We start from the raw sequence: 26,126 nt of genomic DNA, 5'->3' as shown, positions 1-26,126 counted from the left end.
TGAAAGAAAACAGGTTTAAATGAAAAAAGCTTGATGCATTTTTTTTTTTTTAACAAATTACTGCTTCAACGATAAATCTTTCATCCAAAGTTAAAGGAAAACAGCCAATGCATTGAAACTACAGAGTATTTCATTTTTAAATTGGTCTGTCATTTATCTTCATTTAGGGACCTTGTGTTTTCAGAAGTTCAATAACTGGGAGAGGGGTTCAATTCTTGATTGCCTTGTCTGTGACAGGCAGGACTTGACCTTTTTACTGGAAGTCAGCACTTTGTAGATCCCAATGATTTCTAAAAATTTGCTCATCTGACATCTAAATACTAAAGCACCTAAATTCAATATTAGCTTTTCAAAATTTTCAATATACCTGAACTTATGTTGATCCACTCTCCACCTTTACAGCAGAATTATAGTAGGGTATTTTATCTCCTGGCATTTTGCTGCTGATTTTGATGGGTTAAAGATGTTAGGTGTGGGGTTCAAAGTAGAGGCTACAGTCAGGGGAGAAATGTGTACAGAAAAGACAGAGGAATAGTGAAGGGTCAGTGTTGTCAAAGATGGGGGAGAGAGATGAAAAGGAAAGAAAATAACAAAGTTAATTAGAAATGAGGAGGAAAAGAAAGTATTCTCCAGGTGGTGCTCAGTTTATCTTACAGCAAAACTATCAGTTTCCTCCACCTGTTTGTGCCTACTCCATTACATGGTTTTGGAGCTTTGTCAGTCATGTCTTTTATGCATTATGTTGAAAGCGTAATGGGAGAACTGAAATTGCACACAAGAGCCCATGGAGAGGCAAGTGGAAAACAGATTCTGTTAAACTGGTGTTAAATAAACATCCCATGAGAGCTTGTGGGAGCACTCTCACTGATTAAGTGGGGATAAGACTGATCATAATATTAGTATTAGCCTTTTCAGTTGGTAGCACCAGTTTTGGTCCCAAGTCACTTACTTCACATACATATTTGGTGGTACTCTTTGAAATGCTTTTATGTGAAAAGAAGTCATGTAGCTAGGTTTATAGAAAGGTGTTTGTGCTGAATCCCACAGCATCTGCATCTAGCCTTCTCCTTGGGTCTCGGTCTGAACTGTGGCAGACTGAGAGCTGTTCCAGTAGTGGGGGTGACCCTCCTGTGATTCACATGCTAGCTCTGCCTGGGACACCCCCCATTCAAACTGCACCCTTAGTCACAACAGCTGTATTTATGCACTTGTGACAGATCAGAAACAGTTTCAGCAGGCATTTGGGGAGTCTTTGAATTTACAGTCAGCTGAAATTTTCTTGTAATGATATTAAGATTGTAGGTTTTTTTCTCTCTCTGGAAAAAAAAAATTGGGTGAAGGTATGTTGCTTGGAGAAGCTCCACAAGCACTTGAGAGAGATTTAGATCAGACATACTGTGAAATCAAGACTTGCAAAAGGAAAATACAGAAAAACAGAAATTCTAATAAGAGTATATGCATGTTTCCAAAGCAGTATAGAGGACAAAATTAGTACTTTTTTTGGTTTTGAATATGTGCAAATTAGGTCTGATATGTTTTAATTCTATTGTTTGGCTTTTTTTTTTGTTTGCTTTCACAACATGACCGAAATGGACGCTCCATTGTGTGTTCTTCTCTGTTTGATTAGGGGTCTCCAAACTACTACATATGTAAATTTATGCTTCCTTTATGCTTGTTTTGTGTACTTCTGCCTTAAAGAGTCTTAATGTGAATTCACTTTCACACAGGACACCTTTTTTTTTTTTTTAACAGCACATACTTTTGCTGCTGTACAGTGGCAAATTTTATTGCTATGTATCATGTATAATTCAATCATTTTGTTTATTCATTTGCATTTTTTATGATGCCCATCACCTCTCTCTTTCTTTCAACCAAATAAACAGTAATGACTGCAGCTGTTAAAGAAATCCTGTCACAATCCAGAGAAATTTAATTGGAATAATGCTAATTTAAATTCTGTCTAGTGGCATCTGTACTATCTGCTTACAGCCAACAGTTGCCTGGCCTTCAAAGCCAAAATCTGAGTTGCATGATCTTGGGGTTGGTGCAGAATGAGGGGCGTTCAGGAGTGTCCAGCGTTGAGTCTGGGAGGAGCTGGCCCACAGTTTTCTTCAAAAGCTGGGGAAGACTGGATGACCTATGTTTGTGAGAGCTGCTACCAGGCATGGACCAGTTCCAGCAACCAACATCTCTGTAGGTAACACAGTCCACGTGCCAGTGTACCGACTCTAATATTGGTGTGGCAGGAAGTTTCAAAAACTGCAGAGCACAGGCAGGATGTTCTTCCACTCTTTGTCCTCCACTAGTATAAGGGGTGCCACACACACGTATAACCTACTGAAAGTCCAGAGGTTTGGGTTTGTGGGGGTTTTTTTGTCTTTTCCCTTTGCAGAGTGGACTGCCTCGGTTTTGTTTTCTCCAAGTGAGGTTCTTGAGTGCTGTGATAGGACTGCCCTTAATGATGATTTGAAGGCTGCTGTTGAATGGTGGTGGGAGGCAATTAAAAGTCATCTTATTTTAATACTAATCAACTGGAGATGAAAAGAAGCGTCCTTGTATCTTTTATAAGGAATGCTAGGTCTTCAGTTTTTTAGCTGCTACATAATCATTACAAAAGGTTCAATACATCATCGACAGCTGTATTAGCAACTCTCTTAATGTCTTTCTGCATAGAAAAATACTTTGTTCTTCATCTCTTGCTTTTTGGTAAACCACACTGCTTGTCCAGTTTTCTTTGTCTTTTACGCTGAAGCAATTGAAACGTAGAGGTAAGCACTGGACACTGACAGACTTCTGAAGAAGTTAAGGCTTTTGAGATAATTGGCGATGTCTCTCCATTTTGACAGCATTACAACTTCAAGGTGACATATCTTTTAGGTTTAATGAAAAAAAAAAAAAAGAAAATATGTCTTCATGTCAGGGATCCTGTATGTCACAGTTTAGTTTGGAACAAAAATTTGACAGCACAGTTCACTGACAAAAACTTTGGAGGCTGTAGTGGAAATCTTGGCAGATTCTTAAGCATTTTACAGCATCGAGATGAAGAAATACAGCTATTCAAAATAGCACCATTTCTATGGTAGGATTTTTTTTTTTTTTTTTTGAGACATGATAAAGAGGTGTACTAATAGCTTTATCTTTTCACACAAATTTGGTCCTGCCAAAGTCAAGAAAATAATACTTGTGGTTATTTTTACTTGGTGGTAGTTTCTTATGTCCCCTTCTTGTTCCACAGGACACACAACTCTCAGGAGTCTGACAAAGAAGCTGTTGTAATTGTGACTTTTTTTTTTTGCATCAAACAGCACTACAGTAGTTAAAAATACTTGAATGTTTGAGAAGAGGGATTTCAAAATGAAAACTGTGTCTTTCTGTTGCTTGTAACATGTTTTGACAAATGCAATTTTCTGTCAGCAACAGACTTGTTTAAATCAGCTTTCATATTTTGGAAGATCTACTATGTCGTGCTTGCTTCTGAGTAGATGAAGTATATCCGTGTGGTTAGAAATAGAAGCAGTTTGTTCCTTCTCGCTTGGGATGATACTTAAAAATTTTTATAGTCAGAGCAAGCACTGAGCCATAACCAGTTAATATCGTTAAGGTAATAAGTTAATATCGTACTTGACTTACGTGTGAGGGGATGCACTGCTTCTTCAGGAAAAGAAGGATCTGTCTCTCTCATAAAATTTGGCCTGTCTTCTGAGAGATTAGGTTCCCCCACATACTTAGAATTAATCAATTTCCTAAGACTTTGGAGTCTTTACATAACTCCATAGGAGAAATACAAATTGGCTGAAGAGTGTTGTTTTTTGTTGTTTGTTTTTTTATGTCTGTTTAGCAATAATTAAACTTGGAAGAAGCAGTTTCACACAAGTTCTAATAAGTTTTTGCAGTTTGGTTTCATGCTGTTCCAACCATCTTTTTAGATGCTTTTTATAATTGACCTCACTTCTTCCTTGGCCCTCTTGCCTTAAAAATTTCTCATTTCTCATTTCTGTCCTAAAGTACCTGAAAGCTGTGGAGATGCAGAGCATCTTCTGACAGTGAACAGAGCACATGGGGGCCCCCCCTTTTAGCTCCTGTGCAGGAATTTCCTTCCTGTGGAAATCAAGCTATTGGGGAAGGGACTCACCCTGAAGCGTGGTTGGGGTGTTGGCAGTGAGCCCACTAGATCCGCACACCTCTGCTTCTCCGTAGTGGCACAGGGTTTCATGGCTGTCTGAGTAGTTTTGAGGCTGGTGCTAGCCTGGTACACTTCACAGTCCTAGTCCCCAGGCATGTGTCCTGGCTGCTGGCTCCCTCTGCAGCAGCATGAGCCCTGGAAGCATGCCATGCTTGGGTTTTCTTTGAAGAAAACCCAAGCACACCAGGATGTGGGCCAGATCTCCTAGTCTGTGGTGAAACATAGACACGTGATGTACAAGATCATCCTAATTTTCCACATACTTGAGCCTTCATGGGAATGTCACTGCCACCCAACAGAGGTAATACTACGTGGAAGAAAAAACCTAAATGGAACAAAGCAAAAATCCCTATGGAAATGTGGAAGAGAATGCTGATACTATTTTTTTCCCAAAAGTAAGTCTGAACCTGTGGACATAAAAAGCAAACTGTCAAAAATAATTTTGGGGGAGATTATTATGCTGCAGGGCAAGTCTAAAGGAGTGGTATCCAGTCTGAATCATTGGATGGTTTCATGAAGGTCAGGTTTAAAAATAATTGACATGAACAATTAGGTTGCAGAATTCTGCAACCTATTTATTTTTTTTATATCATAGCTACTGTGACTGCAAAATTGTTTGGACTAGCTCAGCGTACCTTGTGATGTGTACACACCAACATCTGATCTGTGTCAGCAGTTTCTGTAAGTGACTAATTGGTACAAGCACAGCATGCTCAGTGTGCCTTTGAGGAGCGCAGGATTCTTCCTCCATCTGTATCTTATCTTAATGTACTACGTACAGCACATACAGGCTATACATACATGTGCTGCTTTGTGCCTCTGTCGCACATGCCAGTGCCCCAGCATTTGCTGTTAGCTGTGCCACAAGTGGAGCTGCTTGCTTTTAAAAATGTTTGTAGTTGATACGGCTGTAAAATAACCTTGGAAATATGAACCCCACCAAACTGATGGGAGGGAGCCTGCAGGGAGTACAAGGTAGTACCTCTGAGAAGTAAATTGCGATTTGTTTCACTTGGGCCCCTGTGGGATCTACACTTCAGCACACACAGAATTGTCTTTTTTCCAGATTGACACAAAATTCAGTGCTTTGCCATGGCAAATTGTGATGTTGTTGTAGCATAGTTTGATAAGCCAGCTTGCAGTTGCTCCTTGCTTCTCCCGTTTCACTGCAGAACAAGGCTAAACGTGGTACCATGGCTGCCCACGTGGTATTTCAGTGGGCTCTTGGTGGGCACCTGTAGCAGGAGCCTCAACCATGTGGAGAACAGTGCAGTGACTGGGCTGGGGTCACAAAGAGGTACAGTGCCAAAGCTGCGCCCAACGCCTGGCTCTTTTTCCAGCATTTTGTGCAGGGAAAAGAAACAAGAGCAGAGAAGTTGAGCCAAGACCCCCAGAAAGCGTGATGAGACCTCTTTCCTTGCAAAATCACAGGCGCACTGGAAATGATTTTATGTAATCAGTTATGAATTTTACATCAACAAATCATTTCAGCTATGTGCTTCAGTTGAATTTGGTATTGTTCTGTCTGTGTACACAAAGTGAAGGTGTGGGTATGTAGACAAGCACACATGCATACATATATAGAGAGATATATATACACACACACACTTATATATACACACACACACACACACACAAAAAAAAAAAAATATGTATAGACACACACGCATGCTGCACGAGCAGAACTGCTTGAACCTGCCAGGGTGGTAAATGGATGATGGGTCTTGCAGGCAGCAGCCTGACAAGTCAGCTTTTGGCTGTCCTGCACTGCTCTGCTCTCAGTCTGTGTTCCTAATCAGTAGTTGAAAAAGCCTCATATTTGCTGTTATGATTGTCATGCTTTTAAATCTGAAAGACTCAAAGATAGAAAGAAGTTATTCCTGCTTTACTGGAACACCGCAGTCACTTGGGGGACATGTGTTTCTGGGGCAGAAAGCCCTGAATTTTATTTGTGAAGGAGTAAGTGGTGTCTAGGTGATTACAGTAAAAACAAGCAAGGTTAGACTAGCAAGGATTTGACATGAATAGGGTTCATTAGTATTTACAAAAATAACTCCGTGTTCAGGCCTCATTGTTGTGAGAAGTTGAACTTCTTTGTGTACTCAGTCAGCCCACTGGAGTTGTTCTGAGTGTGTAGCTTGCCTGAATGCAATATTTTGGGATATTACAGATATCATAAGTTGATTTTAACAGACTTTTTCATTGCTCAGTATTGTTGTAGCATGTTCCATTTCCTAATGATGGGCTGAAGCCAGATATGCATCATTCTGTTGTGTACGCTTTTAAAATTTACCTTGTTTTTTGTTTTTATCTTCCTGATTTATCCAACAGGGTGGGCTGAGTGCCCAAGCTTTTGTTCGCATTGAGATAGAAGATATTAATGATAATCAACCTGTTTTTGAACAAACCGTCTATGTGACGAGCATCAGCAGTCACACACAGCCAGGAACAGAGATCATCAATGTTGTTGCCACAGACAGAGATTCAGGAATATATGGCGTTGTCACATATGAACTGGTCCCAGGAGAATTTTCTTCTTTTTTCACAGTGGATACATCCACAGGTACTGTATGAGTCTATTATTCAGAAAGGCTATAATTATACAACATGTATCTTTTCCTTGACAATGATTTTTTTTATTTGGAGTCATGTCATACAGTTGAAACTTAGATTCTGCTGGGCAATAATTCTAGAGGAGGATGGAGGATTTAGGTTTAATATGAAGCCTTTGCGTTCACTGGAATAGACAGGAGAATGGGAAACATGGTAAATGCCAGTACAATACAGGACAAGCAGTATGCCACGTAACACTATTTTCAGCCATAAATCTATTCATCATTGTGAGAAATAATCAAAACATTATTTTTTACAATAATATCTGAATTCCTTAAATTTTTAGCTCTTACTTTTGAGGAGCAATAAAAGACCCTTCAAGATGCTTGTCCTTTCATATCTCTGTTTCTGTCCTAACTTTTCCCCACACTGTGCTAGAATAAGTCCCCATTCTGCTCACAGTCTTAAAATATCCAGCTGCCTCCCTATTCGACTCAATGATTAGCTTTATAAGTGTCTTTCTCTGCCTTTTGCTTCCTGATGTGACTCTTTGTCCTTCTGGTTTCTGGAGAGAGGTTCAGTGAAGGAGTGACGAAGAGAGCAAGAAAGCAATTATGGCAAAAGCAAATCTGGGTGAATTTTCTCAAAAACAGGTTGAATCTCACAGATTGAATTACTTTTCCCATGGCCACAAAGCAGCCCCTGTAGTCTGCTTTCTAACCTTAAAATAGTTATCAATGTCAGCTGGAAAGAACGTGACCAGCGTATCTACAAATGTCCAATGGTGTTTTTCAGGGAGTGGTTAACTAAACTGCAGCTATCATTTTACCTGAGAGCCAGCCCTTGCATATGAATCTATCTAGATCAACGGTTTTGCTTTATGATGGTCATGGCACAGGGAATTATTTTATATGTTGTAAACATTTTTTTGGCTGTTGTATGTGTGTATATATTAGCTGTTTGGCATATGAAATGTTACAAGGCTCTACTCTTTCAAAATGGTGCCTATTTTCACTTTCTTACATGATCCCCAAAATACTCTGATGAACAGAAGAAACTAATGTTCTTAGGAAGTCGGTCTGCTTGTCTTGGCTATTTTAGAATTTATTTAACTGAGGACTTTTAACTGCCTGTCAAATCAGAGTCTCAGGGGCATAGCTGATGCCAAAAATATATAGTTCAATCAATAATTAGGAAGCTGGATCTCCATAGGCATTTAACTGGTCATTTTAAAACTGCCCAAGCAGGCTTGTCAGAGAGCCCCTGTGGATCGTGCTAGCAGCACTGGCTTTGCAGCAGTCCTCTCTTTTGAAAGGCTTCTTCCTCAGATTGTGACCTTTTGGCCTTTTTTTTTTTCCAGTTTTGGCACTTTGTATAGGAAAAATGTCATGCTTAATCATGAAGACCGTAAGTTTATAAGTTACTATTATTTTGCAGATCTATCATGGTATTTTATCAAAGGCAGACCAAATTCAGGGTGGAGTTGCTTGAGGTCATTATTGCTGACATTTCATGATGAGAAGAGCATATAGGTCAGAGACACTATTCCCAACGTTACAGTGCTTGGAATCTGATTGCGCTTAATCAGATCTCCTGGGTAATTCATGAGGCCAGACTAATTTTAACTTACTAATATTAATGATGTGTGGTTTTTCTTTTCTGAAGAATACACTTTTTCCTTTTATATTCTTCCACATTTACCTACAATAGTGCTTTTGCTCAGTCACTGGCGAGCAGCATGATTTTTAAACTCTTGGCAAAAAATAAACATTATAAACAAAATAAACATTAAAATTGCCAATTTGTCACACAGAAGTTTTACAATCTTTGCAGGTTAAATTGCTGCAAAAACTGTTCAGTATTCAGAGGAAAATTGAATAAGTGGCTCACTGTTAGGGCATAGAGATTTTGAGCTCTTCCTCCTTCTTGTTAGGACACTGACATTTTCCAGTTTTCATCATGCTAAAGCTGTCTTCATATGCTTTGATATATGGCCTAATTTATATTGTCTCTCTGAAGGTTATGTGGGGGACTTTATCTAGTTTTGTGGGCTGCATTTTGTGAACAGAGGGCAATGGACAAGTATGACAAGAGATAGGAATTCTTCAGGAGGTAAATCCCCAAACCCGTAAGCCAAACAAGATCATATTACAGTTTTGGTCTTTGTTTTTCTGATGTCATGAATGTACAGTCTGTTACTGATGTGTTCTGCAGTTTTTCCAATTTGAAGTATGGCATATTCTGTTTTATCTGCTCTTTTCGTTATTAGAGGACCTAAAAGGGAGGTACAGGGATGGTGTTGGAGCCTTCCATGAATTTGCCTTACTAATAAGTTTTATTTTTTTGAATGTTTAATTTTTCTCACTGACAGAGCATTTAGAAATGAGCAATGAAAATCAATGCACTAGTCTTTTTGACTTATTATGTTCATTATAGCCCTTAGCATTATATGTGGAAGTGGACAGAGATGTTTTCAGTATTATGAGATTTAAATTAATTAGTAGCTAACAGTTTGTTACATTGCCCTACAATACATTAAAATCATAGGCAAGATGATGCTGTTCTCCATGGCACATGTAGTTTCTATTTTATGTCATCTAGACTGTGGATTTGAAAATTTATCTCACTGTAGTTTTCTTCAGGGAATGTTTTTGGAGTGCTGCGGTTCGAATACTCACTAAAGATTAACTTTTTTCCCCCATTCCCTTTTTCATGTTTAAGAGAAATGGATAAAATAATAAAATAAAAACTGTAACCTGAATTCTTCACTGCTATGGCTTGCTTCTGGCTGTTGCTTTGTTAAAGCAATTGTATGGATATATTAAGAAAGCTTTTAGCTTTGCATAGTGAGGTGTGTTCACAATACAGGATATCACACCAGCTGGTTGACCACTGACTGTATAGAATATATCAGTGGTGCTTTTGATACATAGGTATTAGGAGGTCGAGCCACATCCAAGCTCCTTGAAGAGCCTCCATCTTTTTTTTTTTCAAGCACTGTGACATGTGGATGTCATATATAGATAGATTCAGTGAGGGTGTGAAGGAAGAGCCTTTCACTGAGCAGATAGATATTCCATTAAAAAGTTTTTTGAATTCTAAACAAGTCTTTATTAGTGATATTTGATTGCTATTTTAGCTTTTAGATACTGCATTTATTGTTTGTGATATGCTCTTATACTCAATAAATAACATTTATTGCATTTCCCTTTGAGAAAAAATTCAAATGAAGTATTTTTCATTTGATTGATGATAGACTGTCCACAAGAAAAACCACTTTAAGAACTGTGTAACTAGAAAAATGTATGGATAGGGAACTGTAAACCAGTTCCTCTGCTAGTTCGTGACTCTTGCTATCATTTGTTTCTAGTGTTGGTGTAAACAACATCTTGGCTTCATTATGTTTCCTTTTGTAGATGTCTGATCCATGCATGATCTATGAACAGCACTTGTGAATTGATTAGAACAGAGCAAGTTGAAGAGCTCTTCTGGCTAAGAAACTGTTTGAGCTATGTTTGTTTATTTTCCCATCATTACCTAACAAGCTATCTGAAGAACAGTGTATTTATAGTTATGGCTGAGCAGGTAATTAAAAATTTAAGTCACAGGATACAATCACAAGTGTGGCAGAAAACCTATGCAGCGCTTAACTTTAAGACTTTGGGATTAACAATTGAATTGATAAACTTTCATTATGTTACAAGCACTAATATTTTCCTTCACCCAAGGGCATATAATTAATTTTTCCATTGATCTTGGTGATACCCTTCTTTAGAGCTGGATAAAAAGGTGGTTATCATCTTACTGTAGCCCTGGTTCAAGGAAGCGGTTTCAAATCTACAAAATTAATAATAGTCTTTGGGCCATTGTGACTTCATGTGTCAGTCCTCAGGTAAATGGGCTGTTCATATTCTTGGAACAAGTCCCCTAGCTAGTCACTTTGTGCAGAGGAAACTCCCATGAAGGCCAAGTGTCCTGGGTTCAGCTGGGATAGAGTTAATTTTTACAGGAACCTGGGAGGTGGGGGGCATAGCCGGGGCAGCTGACCTGAACTGGCCAAGGAGCTATTCCATACCATGTGACATCATGCTCAGTATATAAAGGGGGAGCGGGCCGGGGGGTGGGCTCTTCTTTTCGGTGGGGGAAGTGGCAGAGCGTCGGGTCCCGGGTGGTGAGCAGTTGCACTGTGCATCACTCTTTTTGTATACTTTTTCATTAGTACCGTTGTTGTTGTTGCAATTTCTTTGTGTTGTTCCAGTAAACTGCCTTTATCTCAACCCTCGAGGTTCCAGGTTTGGTTTTTTTTTTTTCTCTCCTCCGTCTTCCCCCCATCCCACCGGAGGGGGGCGGGAGGAGTGAGCGAGCGGCCGCGTGGTCCTTTGTTACCGGCTGGGCTGAAACCACGACAGTCCTTTTTGGCGCCCAACGTGGGGCACGAAGGGTTGAGATAACGACAGATCTGGCCAGAGCGTGTTGAAACAAATTTGTCATACGCATTTCTTCTACTAGATAAATAGATGTTAGTCACAATGTTGATTCAGCTGTTTACATGGTGGCGTTTTGTAAGTTCTTATATGCTTTATGTATTGCCTGTAGTTGCGTATCTCATCTCTGGGAGAGTGATTGGGATTATCATTTTGCTGTACTGGGCAATGTCGACTTGTGAAATGATTACATCACTGGTCATGAGGTTAAGCTGTTATCTGTATGAGGCAGTGATATCATTTCCAGACTTTGGGCACCTTCTGTCGGATTTTATTGGTAATTACACCCAACCCATGGGGAAGTCAGGGGGGGATACTTCCCCCCATCCGTTCCCCTCCCTTTTCTCTTTCCAACTAATTACAACAGTTTTCGAGAATTTTGAATATCCTTGGGATGCGCAAGCCTGTGTGCTGTTAGTGCTATGCCTCCTGACTATGTTTCAGGTCTTGTCTAGGGCTACAAAGAGGCTCTTTAAGAGTACCACCCAGAGATCTGTCCCAAAGCTGGATATTCATGGGTGGCACGGCGTGTGGGAGGATGTGGGCAGGTATCTAGAGAACTTCTCACCTCCAGTGACTTGGAAGTTCACTCCCGAACAACTGCAGAACCCTCATGAAGTGATAGAATTTTTGAAAGGAAAATGCTGTGGCTATCCCAGAGACACACAACTCACTACACTGTGCTGGGCCCTGGCCGGTATCTACCAAACCCTGCTTGATACTATGCAGCACCCCCAGGGGGAAAAGGGGGAAAAGATGGAAAACAAGACAACATGCACCGTGGCTGCCCCAACCCCGACAACATGCACCGTGGCTGCCCCAACCCCGACAACATGCACCGTGGCCGCCCCTACCACGACAACAGGTACCATGGCTGCCCCTACCCCGGTGACAGATACTGCCACTAAACCAGAGAACCAACCTGTGCCAGTATCAGTTGCCCCTGTACAGAAAAAGAAACACACAAAGAAATCAGTTCGCTCAGTGAGAGATGAAGATGAACCAGGGTCATCGCGAGAACAGGAGGAAGAGGCAGAACCTGAAATAATTACCCGATCTCTATCCCTGAGTGAGTTGCGTGACATGCGAAAAGATTTTAGCCACCACCCAGGTGAGCACATTGTTACCTGGCTGCTCCGATGCTGGGATAATGGGGCTAGTAGTGTGGAATTAGAGGGTAAGGAAGCCAAGCAGTTGGGATCTCTGTCTAGAGAAGGGGGTATCGACAAGGCGATTGGGAGAAAAACACAAGTCCTCAGCCTCTGGAGGCGACTTCTGTTAGGTGTAAAGGAAAGATACCCTTTCAGGGATGAAGTTACATGTCACCAAGGCAAGTGGACCACCATGGAGAGAGGTATCCAGTACCTGAGGGAATTAGCCGTGCTGGAGGTGATTTATAATGATCCAGAAAATGCGCAGTCACCCACAGATCCAGATGAAGTCCAATGCACACAACCGATGTGGCGGAAGTTTCTACGAAGTGCACCACCAACCTATGCCAACTCATTGGCAGTAATGTCCTGGAAAGAAGGCTATGGACAAACGGTGGATGAATTGGCTGTCCAACTCCGGCAATATGAAGGAAGTCTCTCTTCCTCCCTACGGGCCTGTGTCTCAGCTGTAGAGGAATTGTCCCGAGAGTTCCAGCAATTCAAAGTAGATATGTCCTCCTCCTCACCTGTACAGGCCCGCATTGCAGTTATTGGGAGTAAGCGTTCCTCTGCCCAAGAGAGAGGAGAGAGAAAGTACACACGACGGGCTAACCTGTGGTTTTACCTGCGTGACCATGGAGAGGACATGAGGAAGTGGGATGGAAAACCTACCTCAGTCTTGGATTCACGGGTACGGGAGTTGCGAGAAAAAGCAACCAGAAAAGAAGATTCTTCTTGGAAAACTGCTGCTCCAGTTTCCCGTGAGCAGTCCCCCGGGCGCAGTAGATGGGCCGATCTCATTTCTGATCCTCTTGAAGGGACTTCTGATTCACATGTGCAAAAAGTGGGTAACAGATATTCTAACCAGGATTAGAGGGGCCCTGCCTCCAGCCAGGTGGAGGAGAGGGACAACCGAGTCTACTGGACAGTGTGGATTCGATGGCCTGGCACGTCAGACCCACAGGAATATAAGGCTCTAGTAGACACTGGTGCACAATGTACCCTAATGCCATCAAGTTATAAAGGGGCAGAACCCATCTGTATCTCTGGTGTGACAGGGGGATCCCAAGAGCTAACCGTATTGGAAGCCGAAATGAGTCTAACCGGGAATGAGTGGCATAAACACCCCATTGCAACTGGCCCAGAGGCCCCGTGCATCCTTGGTATAGATTATCTCAGAAGGGGGTATTTCAAGGACCCAAAAGGGTACCGTTGGGCCTTTGGTATAGCTGCATTGGAGACGGAGGAGATTGAACAGCTGTCTACCCTGCCTGGTCTCTCCCAGGACCCTTCGGTTGTGGGGTTGCTGAAGGTTGAAGAACAACAGGTGCCAATTGCTACCACGACGGTGCACCGGCGGCAATATCGCACCAACCGAGACTCCCTGATCCCCATCCATAAGCTGATTTGCCAACTGGAGAGCCAAGGAGTGATCAGCAAGACTCACTCACCCTTTAATAGTCCCATATGGCCCGTGCGGAAATCTAATGGGGATTGGAGACTAACAGTAGATTATCGTGGGCTGAATGAAGTCACGCCACCGCTGAGCGCTGCTGTGCCAGATATGTTAGAGCTTCAATATGAACTGGAATCAAAGACAGCTAAGTGGTATGCCACAATTGACATTGCTAATGCATTTTTCTCCATCCCTTTGGCAGCGGAGTGCAGGCCACAGTTTGCTTTCACTTGGAGGGGTGTCCAGTACACCTGGAATCGACTGCCCCAGGGGTGGAAACACAGCCCCACTATTTGCCATGGACTGATCCAGACTGCACTAGAAAAAGGTGAAGCTCCAGAGCACCTGCAATATATTGATGACATCATCATATGGGGCAGCACGGCAGAAGAAGTTTTTGAGAAAGGGAAGAAAATAATCCAAATCCTTTTGAAGGCTGGCTTTGCCATAAAAGAAAGTAAGGTCAAGGGACCTGCGCAGGAAATCCAGTTCTTAGGAGTAAAATGGCAAGACGGGCGTCGTCAGATCCCTGCGGACATGATCAACAAAATAGCAGCTATGTCCTCACCGACTAATAAAAAGGAAACACAGGCTTTCTTAGGTGTTGTGGGCTTTTGGAGAATGCATATTCCAAATTACAGTCAAATTGTAAGTCCTCTCTACCAAGTTACCCGGAAGAAGAACGATTTTAAATGGGGGCCTGAGCAACGACAAGCCTTTGAACAAATTAAGCGGGAGATTGTTCATGCAGTAGCTCTTGGGCCAGTCCGGACAGGACCAGATGTTAAAAATGTGCTCTACACTGCAGCTGGGGAGAATGGCCCTACCTGGAGCCTTTGGCAGAAAGCACCTGGAGAGACCCGAGGCCGACCCCTGGGGTTTTGGAGTCGGGGATATCGAGGATCCGAGGCTCGCTATACTCCAACTGAAAAAGAGATATTGGCAGCATATGAAGGAGTTCGAGCCGCTTCAGAAGTGGTTGGTACTGAAACACAGCTCTTCTTAGCACCCCGACTGCCAGTGCTGGGCTGGATGTTCAAAGGGAAAGTTTCCTCTACACATCACGCGACTGATGCCACGTGGAGTAAGTGGATTGCACTGATCACACAACGGGCTCGCATAGGAAACCCCAGTCGCCCAGGAATTTTAGAAGTGATCACGGACTGGCCAGAAGACAAAGACTTTGGAATGTTGCCAGAGGAGGAGGTGACACGGGCTGAAGAGGCCCCGCTGTATAATAAACTGCCAGAAAATGAGAGGCAATATGCCCTGTTCACTGATGGGTCCTGTCGCATCGTGGGAAAACATCGGAGGTGGAAGGCTGCTGTATGGAGTCCTACACGACTAGTTGCAGAAACTGCTGAAGGAGAAGGTGAATCGAGTCAGTTTGCGGAGGTGAAAGCCATCCAGCTAGCATTAGATATTGCTGAAAGAGAAAAGTGGCCAGTGCTCTATCTCTATACTGACTCATGGATGGTGGCAAATGCCCTATGGGGGTGGCTACAGCAATGGAAGAAGGGCAACTGGCAACGCAGAGGTAAACCCATTTGGGCTGCCGCACTGTGGCAAGATATCGCTGTTCGGATAGAGAAGCTAGTGGTAAAAGTACGTCATGTAGATGCTCATGTACCCAAGAGTCGGGCCACTGAAGAACATCAAAACAATCAGCAGGCAGATCAGGCCGCCAAGATTGAAGTGTCTCAGGTGGACCTGGACTGGCAACGTAGGGGTGAGCTATTTATGGCTCGGTGGGCCCACGATACCTCAGGCCATCAGGGGAGAGATGCAACATATAGATGGGCTCGAGATCGAGGGGTGGACTTGACCATGGACACTATCGCACAGGTCATCCACGAATGTGAAACATGTGCCGCAATTAAGCAAGCCAAGCGGCAAAAACCCCTGTCGCATGGGGGGCGATGGCTGAAATATAAACAGTGGGAGGCCTGGCAGATTGACTATATCACACTCCCACGAACACGCCAAGGCAAGTGCCATGTGCTTACAATGGTGGAAGCAACCACTGGATGGCTGGAAACATACCCTGTGTCCCATGCCACTGCCCAGAACACTATTCTGGGCCTTGAAGAGAAAATTTTATGGCAACACGGCACCCCAGAAAGAATCGAGTCGGACAACGGGACTCACTTCCGAAACAACCTCGTAGATACCTGGGCCAAAGAACACGGCATTGAGTGGGTATATCACATCCCTTATCACGCACCGGCCTCCGGAAAAATTGAACGATACAACGGACTGCTGAAAACTACATTGAGAGCGATGGGGGGTGGGACTTTCAAACATTGGGATACACATTTAACAAAAGCCACCTGGTTAGTTAATACTAGAGGATCCGCCAATCGGGCTGGCCCCGCCCAACCAAGACTTCCACATACTGTAGAAGGCGATAAAGTCCCTGTAGTGCGCATGAGGAGTATGTTAGGAAAGACAGTCTGGGTTAGTCCTCCCTCAAGCAGAGGCAAACCCATTCAAGGGGTTGTTTTTGCTCAGGGACCTGGGTACACCTGGTGGGTGATGCAGAAGGATGGGGAAGTTCGATGTGTACCTCAGGGAGATTTGATTTTGGGAGAGAATAGCCAGTGAATTGGGCTGTATGATACCTAACTGCTAAATACCCTGCCAATGCATGTCATTGTATCTATAGTGTCTATATGCCATATCAAGGGTATTACTGTAAGAATTACCCAAATGACTGCGGGATGGACTTTGAAACTAAGCCAAGTACAACAGCGACAGAACTTGAACTGACACCCAGCAATTTCCTCAAGATCAACATCCTCGACCTGCAGAACAAGGGCGTGAGTTGCACCAAATGTACTAGCCACAAGTTCCAGAGGCAGCATACAACAACCCACCATCTCACACCATCTCTCTTATCCTGAAGAACTGTTACAACAGATGGAGCCCCAAAGTCATGGACTAAATAAAATCAATGGACACATTAGAGGAATAGCCCATACGCTAAAGGAATACCATTCGCGTGTGTGTGTGTGTGCGGGGGGACGACGGGGACGGACGCAAGTCCATATACTTATATATATAAGACAAGGAAGTGGTAGTGGTCGATTGGAAAATGTAAGATCTGGGCATGATGTAGATGGTATAGAATAAGGGGTGGATAATGTCCTGGGTTCAGCTGGGATAGAGTTAATTTTTACAGGAACCTGGGAGGTGGGGGGCATAGCTGGGGCAGCTGACCTGAACTGGCCAAGGAGCTATTCCATACCATGTGACATCATGCTCAGTATATAAAGGGGGAGCGGGCCGGGGGGTGGGCTCTTCTTTTCGGTGGGGGAAGTGGCAGAGCGTCGGGTCCCGGGTGGTGAGCAGTTGCACTGTGCATCACTCTTTTTGTATACTTTTTCATTAGTACCGTTGTTGTTGTTGCAATTTCTTTGTGTTGTTCCAGTAAACTGCCTTTATCTCAACCCTCGAGGTTCCAGGTTTGGTTTTTTTTTTTTCTCTCCTCCGTCTTCCCCCCATCCCACCGGAGGGGGGCGGGAGGAGTGAGCGAGCGGCCGCGTGGTCCTTTGTTACCGGCTGGGCTGAAACCACGACACCAAGTAAAAGGCAGCAGCCATTGGTTTGTGTTCATTTGACAGTATTAGTGATTTAAACCTAGTATGAAAAGGTTGCAGAGAAAGTAACATTCACACAGTGTACGTTAGAGCAGTATAAGCATTTAACTTAGCTTCTCTGTTTCTTTTGACTATGTAAGATATTTAGGCTTGTGTTTCTGTGAGTCCTACCTAAATTAGATGCCTAAAACAGAGGCTGTGACCTTCCTTTATATTTTACTGAGAATGTTTCTGTGAGCGTGGTGGGTTGACCCTGGCTGGACATCAGGTGCCCACCAAAGCCACTCTATTACTCCTCTCCTCAGCTGGACAGGTGAGAGAAAATATAATGAAAGACTCATGGGTCGAAATAAGGATGGGGAGAGATCACTCACCAATTACCATCATGGGCAGAACAGACTGGGTGTGGGGAAATTAATTTAATTTATTGCCAATCAAATCAGAGTAGGGTAATGAGAAATAAAACCAAATCTTAAAACACCTTCCCCCCACCTCTCCCTTCTTCCCAGGCTCAACTTCACTCCCAATTTTCTCTACTTCCTCCCCGTGAGTGGCGCAGGGGACAGGGAATAGGGGCTGCAGTCAGTTTATCACACATTGTCTCTGCTGATCCTTCCTCCTCACACTCTTCCCCTGCTCCAGCATGGAGTCCCTCCCATGGGAGACAGTCCTCCACAAACTTCTCCAATGTGAGTCCTTCCCACAGGCTGCAGTTCTTCACAAACTACTCCAGCGTAGGTCCCTTCCATGGGCTGCAGTCCTTCAGGCACAGACTGCTCCAGCATCGGTCCCCTACAGGGTCACAAGTCCTGCCAGGACCCTGCTCCAGCATGGGCTTCCCACGGCGTCACAGCCTCCTTCAGGCACCCACCTGCTCCAGCGTGGGGTCCTCCATGGGCTGCAGGTGGAGATCTGCTCCACTGTGGACCTCCATGGGCTGCAGGGGGACAGCCTGCCTAACCACGGTCTTCCCCACGGGCTGCAGGGGAATCTCTGCTCCGGTGCCTGGAGCATCTCCTCCCCCTCCTTCTTCACTGACCTTGGTGTCTGCGGGGTTGTTTCTCTCACATGTTCTCACTCCTCTCTCTGGCTGCGGTTTCTGTTGCACAGCAACTTTTTTCCTTCTTAAATATGTTATCACAGAGGCGCTGCCACCATTGCTGATGGGCTCGGCCTTGGCCAGCAGTGGGTCTGACTTGGAGCCAGCTGGCATGGGCTCTGTCAGACACAGGGGAAGCTTCTAGCAGCTTCTTACAGAAGACACCCCTGTAACACCCCCACCCCCCCCACCCCCTGCTACCAAAACCTTGCCATGCAAACCCAATACAGTGAGGAATTTGGAGATCTTTCCATTGACTTGAAGATACATGGATCAACCTTTTGTCGTGATACCATCTGTTACTTATTTATGCCCAAAAATAACATATTGAGTACAAGAGATAAGCCTTGTTACAAGAGCTGGTCAGTAGTTCAGCATTAAAAAAGTTTTTCAGCACAAAACTACAGCTTCTGCAAAATGAGCATTCTTTTGGGGAAATTTTGACTTGCTAAAAAAATAATTAATTTCCTTTAAGATTGTCAAGGTTTAACCCCAGCTGGCAACTAAGTACCACACAGCTGCTTGCTCACTCCCCTCTGGTGGCATGGGGGAGAGAATTGGGAGAGTAAAAGTGAGAAAACTTGCAGGTTGAAGATAAAGACAGTTTAATAAGTAAAGCAAAATCCATGTGCACAAGGAAAGTAAAACAAGGAATTCATTCACCGCTTCCCATCGGCAGGCAGGTATTCAGCCATCTCCAGGAAAGCAGGGCTTCATCATGTGTAACTGTTACTTGGGAAGACAAATGCCATCACTCCGAACGTCCCCCCCCTTCCTCCTTCTTCCCCCAGCTTTATCTGCTGAGCACGACACCGTATGGTCTGGGACATCCCTTGGGGCAGTTGGGGTCAGCTGTCCCAGCTGTGTCCCCTCCCAACTTCTTGTGCCCCCCCAGCCTCATCGCTGGTGGGGTGGGAGGAGAAGCAGAAAAGGCCTTGATGCAGTACAAGCACTGCTCAGCAATGGCTAAAACATCCCTGTATTATCAACACTTTTCAGCACAAAGCCAAAACATAGCCTCATACTAGCTACTTTGAAGAAAATTAACTCTATCCCGGCCAAAACCAGCACAAAGATGCATTCTGATTTCTTTTTAACTGAATAGCATAGGGCATCATGTGACTAAAATGTCCTGTAAGAGATGTAGAGCAGTCTAGGAGCTTAGGCTGTTGGAGAAGAATAAAAGGAGGAATACACCTGAAGGACACACAAATTTAAGAATGTAAGAATTATTAACTTATCAGCCAAAAGGCAGATTTAATTCCAGCATCTCATCTTTTTAACAGTGCCTGGTAATGGATGCAAAAAGAGGAGTTAAGTGTAGAGCTTGTGCAGAACAGTTCCTCCATTGATATACTTTTCTTGTTTTGGCAGTGTGCAATTTAGTGCTGTTCTACTTCCATTACTGTACTATGGCACCATGTGTAGATGCGATTTAGTGTCAAACTGACTTAAAATAAACTTTTTTATTTGGTTCAGAGCACCAGAATAAATTCATTCCTGTTAAGGATGTTGACAAGTTCTGTTTTATTGAAGAAAATGGAAATGTCGGTGTTTAACAGTCACATCTTATGAGATTTTCATTGCATGAAAAAGTTTTGCTTTATTTTTATTACAGTACAGGTTGAAAACAAAAGTTGAAACACCAAAATTTCTTTTTGGGAAAAACAAAATCCAAACTTTGCTTAACTCCATGTATTATAGAAAGTTTAATATATAGCAGATTGTAATATGCATCAAAGTAAAATGGGGATGCATCCTTTTTAAAGAAAACAAGGCCATTTTTATGATGATTAATGATGTTTTCATATAGTATTGTAAGAAAAAACAGTTTATTTTTAAACTACTTTTGGCATTTTCATACAGCATGTAGTACATTTGCTAAACATATGAAGAGGTTACATAAATAACATTTAAAATTAGGAGTGTTTTGGAACATTTTGAATCCACTTGTTTTTTTAAACTGCAGTTTCTTCAATTACTGTTTTTCTGATCTTTCATATGAAATTGATAGTGTATTCAGAATGCTGCAAATCAGATGAATATGTCTGAGACATTGGTTTAAGCTCATTAAGTTTTCACCTTTGAAGAACTTTGAGTTAAGTCACAAAGGAAAAATTAGTGGTCTCAGCTGAGTAATTTGTGGACATCTACCTTCACTGAGATCTCATCTAATGAGAAATCTAACATGAATACAGGAAACGGTATATTCTTGAAGTACACAAAATTTGCTGTAGTAAATGTGAGAGTGCAGATTTTGGCCCTGAAAGGAAGCTGTGTAGCAGAACAGCATGAAAAAATATCCACAGTGCCAGCTCTTAATGTATGTGTCTCTTTTATGAATAAAATCCAACAGAATTGACCATCTAACAAAGAGAAAAATTCCTACAAGCTATGTGCCAAAACTCAACCATGCAATAGTGTGGTGACATGTAATTGAGAGTCATTGTGGATGATACAATCCAAAGTATTTACAAAAATACTCTAGCCCACCCCCCTTTCTTGTAATTAAGTCAATGTCAGATCTCAGAAACAGAAGAACTCACCAGGTGAGACAGAGTGAACTCCCATGGGGTTGCACAGATGATGTGGGCTGATAACAAGAAAAATGGTGAAAACGAAAAAATTATGCCCAAACCTCCCATTTTGGAGGAGAGGAATAACATGAGATTTGTACAGTAAAGTTCAAACAATCAACACTTTTCTTTGATAGAGACTGTATGGGTCTTAAGTACAGATGTACTTAATGTACTTCATGTTCTCAGTTAACCTAAAAAAAAGACGAAAGCGCAGACAGCCTTGGCAAAATGCCTTCACACTGTTGGACTGTTAAAATGGGCATAGTAGGGGAGTGTATAGAGTAGAAAATCAGTTTGTGAGGAGTAACGTGAACATCTGATAAGTTTCATAATGCTCTTAATAGAAGAACAGCAACTATAACTTACTTGGCTTATATTAGGTTTCATTCTGTATCTGTGCTGGAAACATGCATCTTTTGGTACAGTGCCTTCAATGAAATATCATCTCCGGTTACCATGGCAGTTGAGTTTTGTTACCAGGTTGTGCATTGAACTATTTTTGGATCTGCAGGCTGGCAGCTTGATTGAAAAAGTCCTTGATTAGAAATATGTTTTTGGAAAACTTCAGTAAGCTAAGAAAGCAAAGGTGACCTGGTGGGATGGTGTGGCAGTGCTGGAGCTGTGTAGATTGCGTGGGGAAGGCTCTGCCTTTGTCTTTGAAAATATAGCAGTTCACCAGGCCAGAGTCCTGCCCACTTACGGTGCAGACTTTGATTTTTGGTGTGGGTTTTTTTAAAACTCATGTTTTATGTGGAAGCGTTCTCTTTGTATGCAATCAGACAACAAACGTACTCTGAGTTACTATTATGTCAGATTAAAGAAAACAAACCAAGGCAGAAACAGAGGAAATCTCCCTGTAACAGCAAATTATGTCTCTTCGGTTATGTGCTGCTTTACTGGCAAATTAGTGTTTTGGTGTTTTGGTTTGGTTTGGGTTTTTTTTGTTAGGGGAGAATTATTTAAACATGTAATACTACAATAAAGAGAAGGCTACATCAAAGTAATACTTGGGTTTTTTCCTGTATGAAGTTTAGTCGTAAAACCTTTGTGGTACTAACAACAGCATTGTACTAAGCAAAAAAACACTGAAACTTGAAATAGTCCTTTTATTCACTGAAACTCAAAACAGCATTTGTGCCATCAAGATTAAGCTTTTTAAAGCCTTTTCCTATGAGCTGAAGCTGTGTGTATTACAGCAGGTAGACTGTAAATAACGGTGTAATTCCTCATTAATTCTTTCCTTTCCCCTGACAGTTATTAAACCAGCTCTTCAAACAGTGCATTTGGCAGGGTGTTGTTATGGTTACCATCAAGAATGCAGCTTCACTAAAAAAGGTGCATTTTAAATACAGGTAAATTGCTGAAACTGGAACTTAAAAGTAATGTTAAGATTATAGCATAGGCAATGAGTTGGATAAACTTAAATAGAAATGTCAAGCAGAAACACTATCGTTCTTCCCTAGAACAATGCTGGTTTTAATGTTAATGCGAAGTCTACACCTCCTAACTGCATCCATCTCTAGGAAGATCATCCTGTCTATGCTCATCTGGAAAATTTTTCTGGCACATAAAAAGCAAAGCTGTATGTGTGTCTCTGCACTGAAAAGCTGGAATGCTAGGTTGGGTGAGGCATGCTCTGAGCAGGTCAGTGGGTCAGCACTGACCTAGGCAGTATTAAACAGCAGGTCCAGCGGCCAGCTTTGAAGGTGAATTGGGGTGGCGAACTATGCGTACCTTTTTGCCATCTGCTTACTGTCTGAGCTGTGTGTCACGTCATGCCAGCTCACCCATCCTAGGATATTTGCTGAAGAAATACTGCCATCATTTAAAGCTGGTAGGGCATTCAGTTCCATGATCTTAGGGAACACTATTGATAGCTATTGATTTTATTCCTCTTGCCGTGTTCTGAAGTTGCTTTTTTATTTTATGAACAATTAGAAAATATTGGAAGCCATTTAAATGAGTACACATTTCTATGCAATCCAGACTTCGTTACTGAAGTTAGTGCATCCTGATTTTTATCTTTGCCTGTGCAGTGCTTGACTAGTGGAAAATATTTTGTTTACCTATGAATGGCTATAAATGTAGGGCTGTTTTTTGCTTTGTTTACATGATGACCCAGTGGAAAAACGGATAGGTTTTCAAAGTGGTCAGCTAGAGAGAGGTATGTGTGGAAATCCTATTGGGATAACCAGTTTATTTCTGCTGTACAAAAAATGCTTTTGGTGAGTGAACCTACTGATGATGTATGCTGTTGTGATGTTAGGACTGAACACAGGATCATGAAGATGATCAGAAATATATTTTTAAAGAATCATTATATGCGGGCACCTGTCTCCTGCCTTTAATTCTTGAGAAACAGCACTTAGCAGCTGACCCACCTGTGGAGTAGGGTGCATCTCCACAAAAATAAGAACAAAAAAACCCCATGAGAAATTTTGTCATTGACAGATGATGGCAGGTGCCACAGAGTCCTGTCTTTCTCTAATGTGTTTGCATGTTCTGGGCAAACATTGGCTTCATTTATTTTTTGTGGTTGATAGGCGCAAAGTGGAGAGCAAGAACTTCTTGGAAGAGACCTAGCATGTCAGTGCGTGAGGAAGTATGAAGCAGATCAAGGAATTGACAATTATGATTTCACCCTTCATTAGTACTAGCTCTCACCATACATTGAATCACCAAAACCATTGTAACAATTTATGCTAGCCAGTAAGCACAGATTGTTCTGCAGCAAAAGGTCTGTGCTAAGCTACCCTGCCCTGGAAGCAGAGCTGTTCCCCAGCTAGAACCTACAGTGACAGTTGCTAACATGCAATCAGCATTGCAGAGTCTGTCTAAAATGTGTATACAAATCATGATAGGCAGTCTCTGTGTCATGTTTTTGATTTACAAAGGTTGGAATCTGCAGTCAGTTACACCCATGCAGATCTAGTCAAGAAAATGAGATTGCCAAGGTGTAAGTGAGGCTGGATGTTAATGCTTCATCTGGTACATAATTATATGATTGTTCACCTGTGAAGCAGAATTCATTCCAGCTCTCTCTTGTGCAGAATGAGGAATTACCAGAGGTAAAATCTTCAAGGCACTGCAGTAATATAAACAATAAATGTAAAAAATGGGAATTAAATGTTATTAAAGGCAGCAGACAAGACTGTCCATATATATGGGGAGCCAAGCTGTAAGAAAGAAGGTGGCATTTTTCATGCAGTGACTCCTTGAAGTGGAACCAGACTTGTGTCTGTGTGGTCCCCTGCTGGGAGCTTTGGTCTTGGTAAAACGTTCCTCACAGAGGAGCTGTCTCATTATTCCCTTTCCATCCTCAGCATTTCTAGAAACTGTTTTTCATAATGGAAGAATATGTTCTGTACCACAGCAACCTAATTGTCTTTTAAGTTCTCTGAAGCCACAAATTGCAGGCTGCAAATGACTATGATAATAACACTAATAAGCCACTGTCTTTTCTTAATCACAGAACAGGAAAGAAAGGAAAACTGTGACTTGTCTTCAACCTGTTATTTAGCAAGGCATACCTTTATTGAGTTTCACACACCAAATGTGTGACTTGACTTACACAGCTAGTTCCTGCCATGTGCTTCTTGCAGTTAGCCCCATGTTTCTGCCTTTGCAGTGTAGTATTAGGGGATCGCCTGCACCGTACTTCAGCAGATCAAATACACCTAGCCAGCTTACTCTGAGGTGTGCTGGCAGCTACTTTTGACCCAAGTGGTCATGACTGTCCGTTTTAGTCACAGTCCAATGTTTTTACCTAACCGTATAGAAAGTAGGATCCCAGGTGCTGCCTACTTCTACAACTTCTTTCCCATCATATGATGCCATATAGAGCTTAATGTGGCATGTTCCCCAGCATATGGTACAGCTGTCTCAAATGTCTGTATAGATTATGTATCACTAGACGCAAAGCTAATGCCCAGTCCTACAAATGCTGAAACAAACAGAATGTATATAATTAAAAGTCAAACTGGGTTATAAAATTTCCTGCATACTACAGTTTTGAGGCTGGAAGGAACCATATGGAAGACATACACTTTTTACCTGAAATCTGCCACTGTTCTTAGGGTGTCCCTGGTCCTCCAAGAGAGGACTGAGTTGGTGAGATGTACTTGCCTATTCCCTTCCCTCCCTAGGACACAGCAAAAGAATTAAGAGAGAAAGCAAAATCTTTTATCCATTTTCTTTTCTGTCTGCTTTCTGTAGCTGAACTGGCTGTAATCTGTCTAAGTCAGCAGAGAAGGAATTTTGGTTCTGAAATATTTCTGTTCCATCAGGTCTTTAGAGTTCCTGGAGTGGAGCACTGTTAGCTCCACCCTTTGCTAAGGGATGTTCTGAAGTCATTAGTTATTGCTTTGAGAGTAAGAATTTCAATGTAATGCTTTTGTGTAGAAGTTTTCCCACTCTTCACATACATTTTGAAGTATCCAAAATAGGAATGAAATATTTTTGACCTTGTCAGTAGAAAAATACCGAATTGGTCAAGTTAGTAAAATACAGTCCATTTTATTGGCTTAATTTAATTTGAAAACAACAGTGTTTAAAGTCCATGTTTATACATTTAACCTCTGGAAAAAAAAAAAGGTTAAAACCCTTTTTCCTTTGAGCTACAGTTGCTCAGATTACCGCAGGAAAAGCCAAAAGTTTATGTCTTTGGAAGACTACTTTGTTGAGCTAACTAATCGTAAAACCCAATCATCAGAAGACAAAAAAGAACAAAAAGGCCAAAATAAGGTTGATTCTTGGAAGTGCATCAGTTATTGGCATAGGAACTGGATCAGCAATGAATTCTGAATCCACCTCTATGTCTGTTGTGTTTTTACTGTGTTTTGCTACACTGGAATAAGTGTCCTTTGTTGTTAGTGGAAACCATTCTTCCTTGATCCTGAAGACCCTCTGAATGCATTTTAAGCATGTCAAGACACAGTTTGTTATTACAATGTCCTAGCAGTATAATTGGAATGTATACCATGTGCTGCACATTTGAGTATTTATAAGGATTTCATGTATTTT

At 42.2% G+C, this 26,126-nt stretch overlaps 1 protein-coding gene across 1 annotated transcript in view; it reads left to right on the top strand.

The window, feature by feature from the left end:
* DCHS2 (dachsous cadherin-related 2) overlaps positions 1–26,126 on the top strand; it is a 132,733-nt gene that overhangs the window by 48,187 nt on the left and 58,420 nt on the right. The window contains exon 3 of the mRNA XM_069785664.1: positions 6,515–6,746. Within this exon, the coding sequence (XP_069641765.1) occupies positions 6,515–6,746 (232 nt within the window). The remainder of the gene's footprint in view (positions 1–6,514; positions 6,747–26,126) is intronic.

This window comes from Haliaeetus albicilla, chromosome 1, assembly GCF_947461875.1.
Source record: "Haliaeetus albicilla chromosome 1, bHalAlb1.1, whole genome shotgun sequence".
Classification (NCBI taxonomy): Eukaryota; Metazoa; Chordata; class Aves; order Accipitriformes; family Accipitridae; genus Haliaeetus; species Haliaeetus albicilla.
This window is presented reverse-complemented; position numbering and strand designations above follow the sequence as displayed.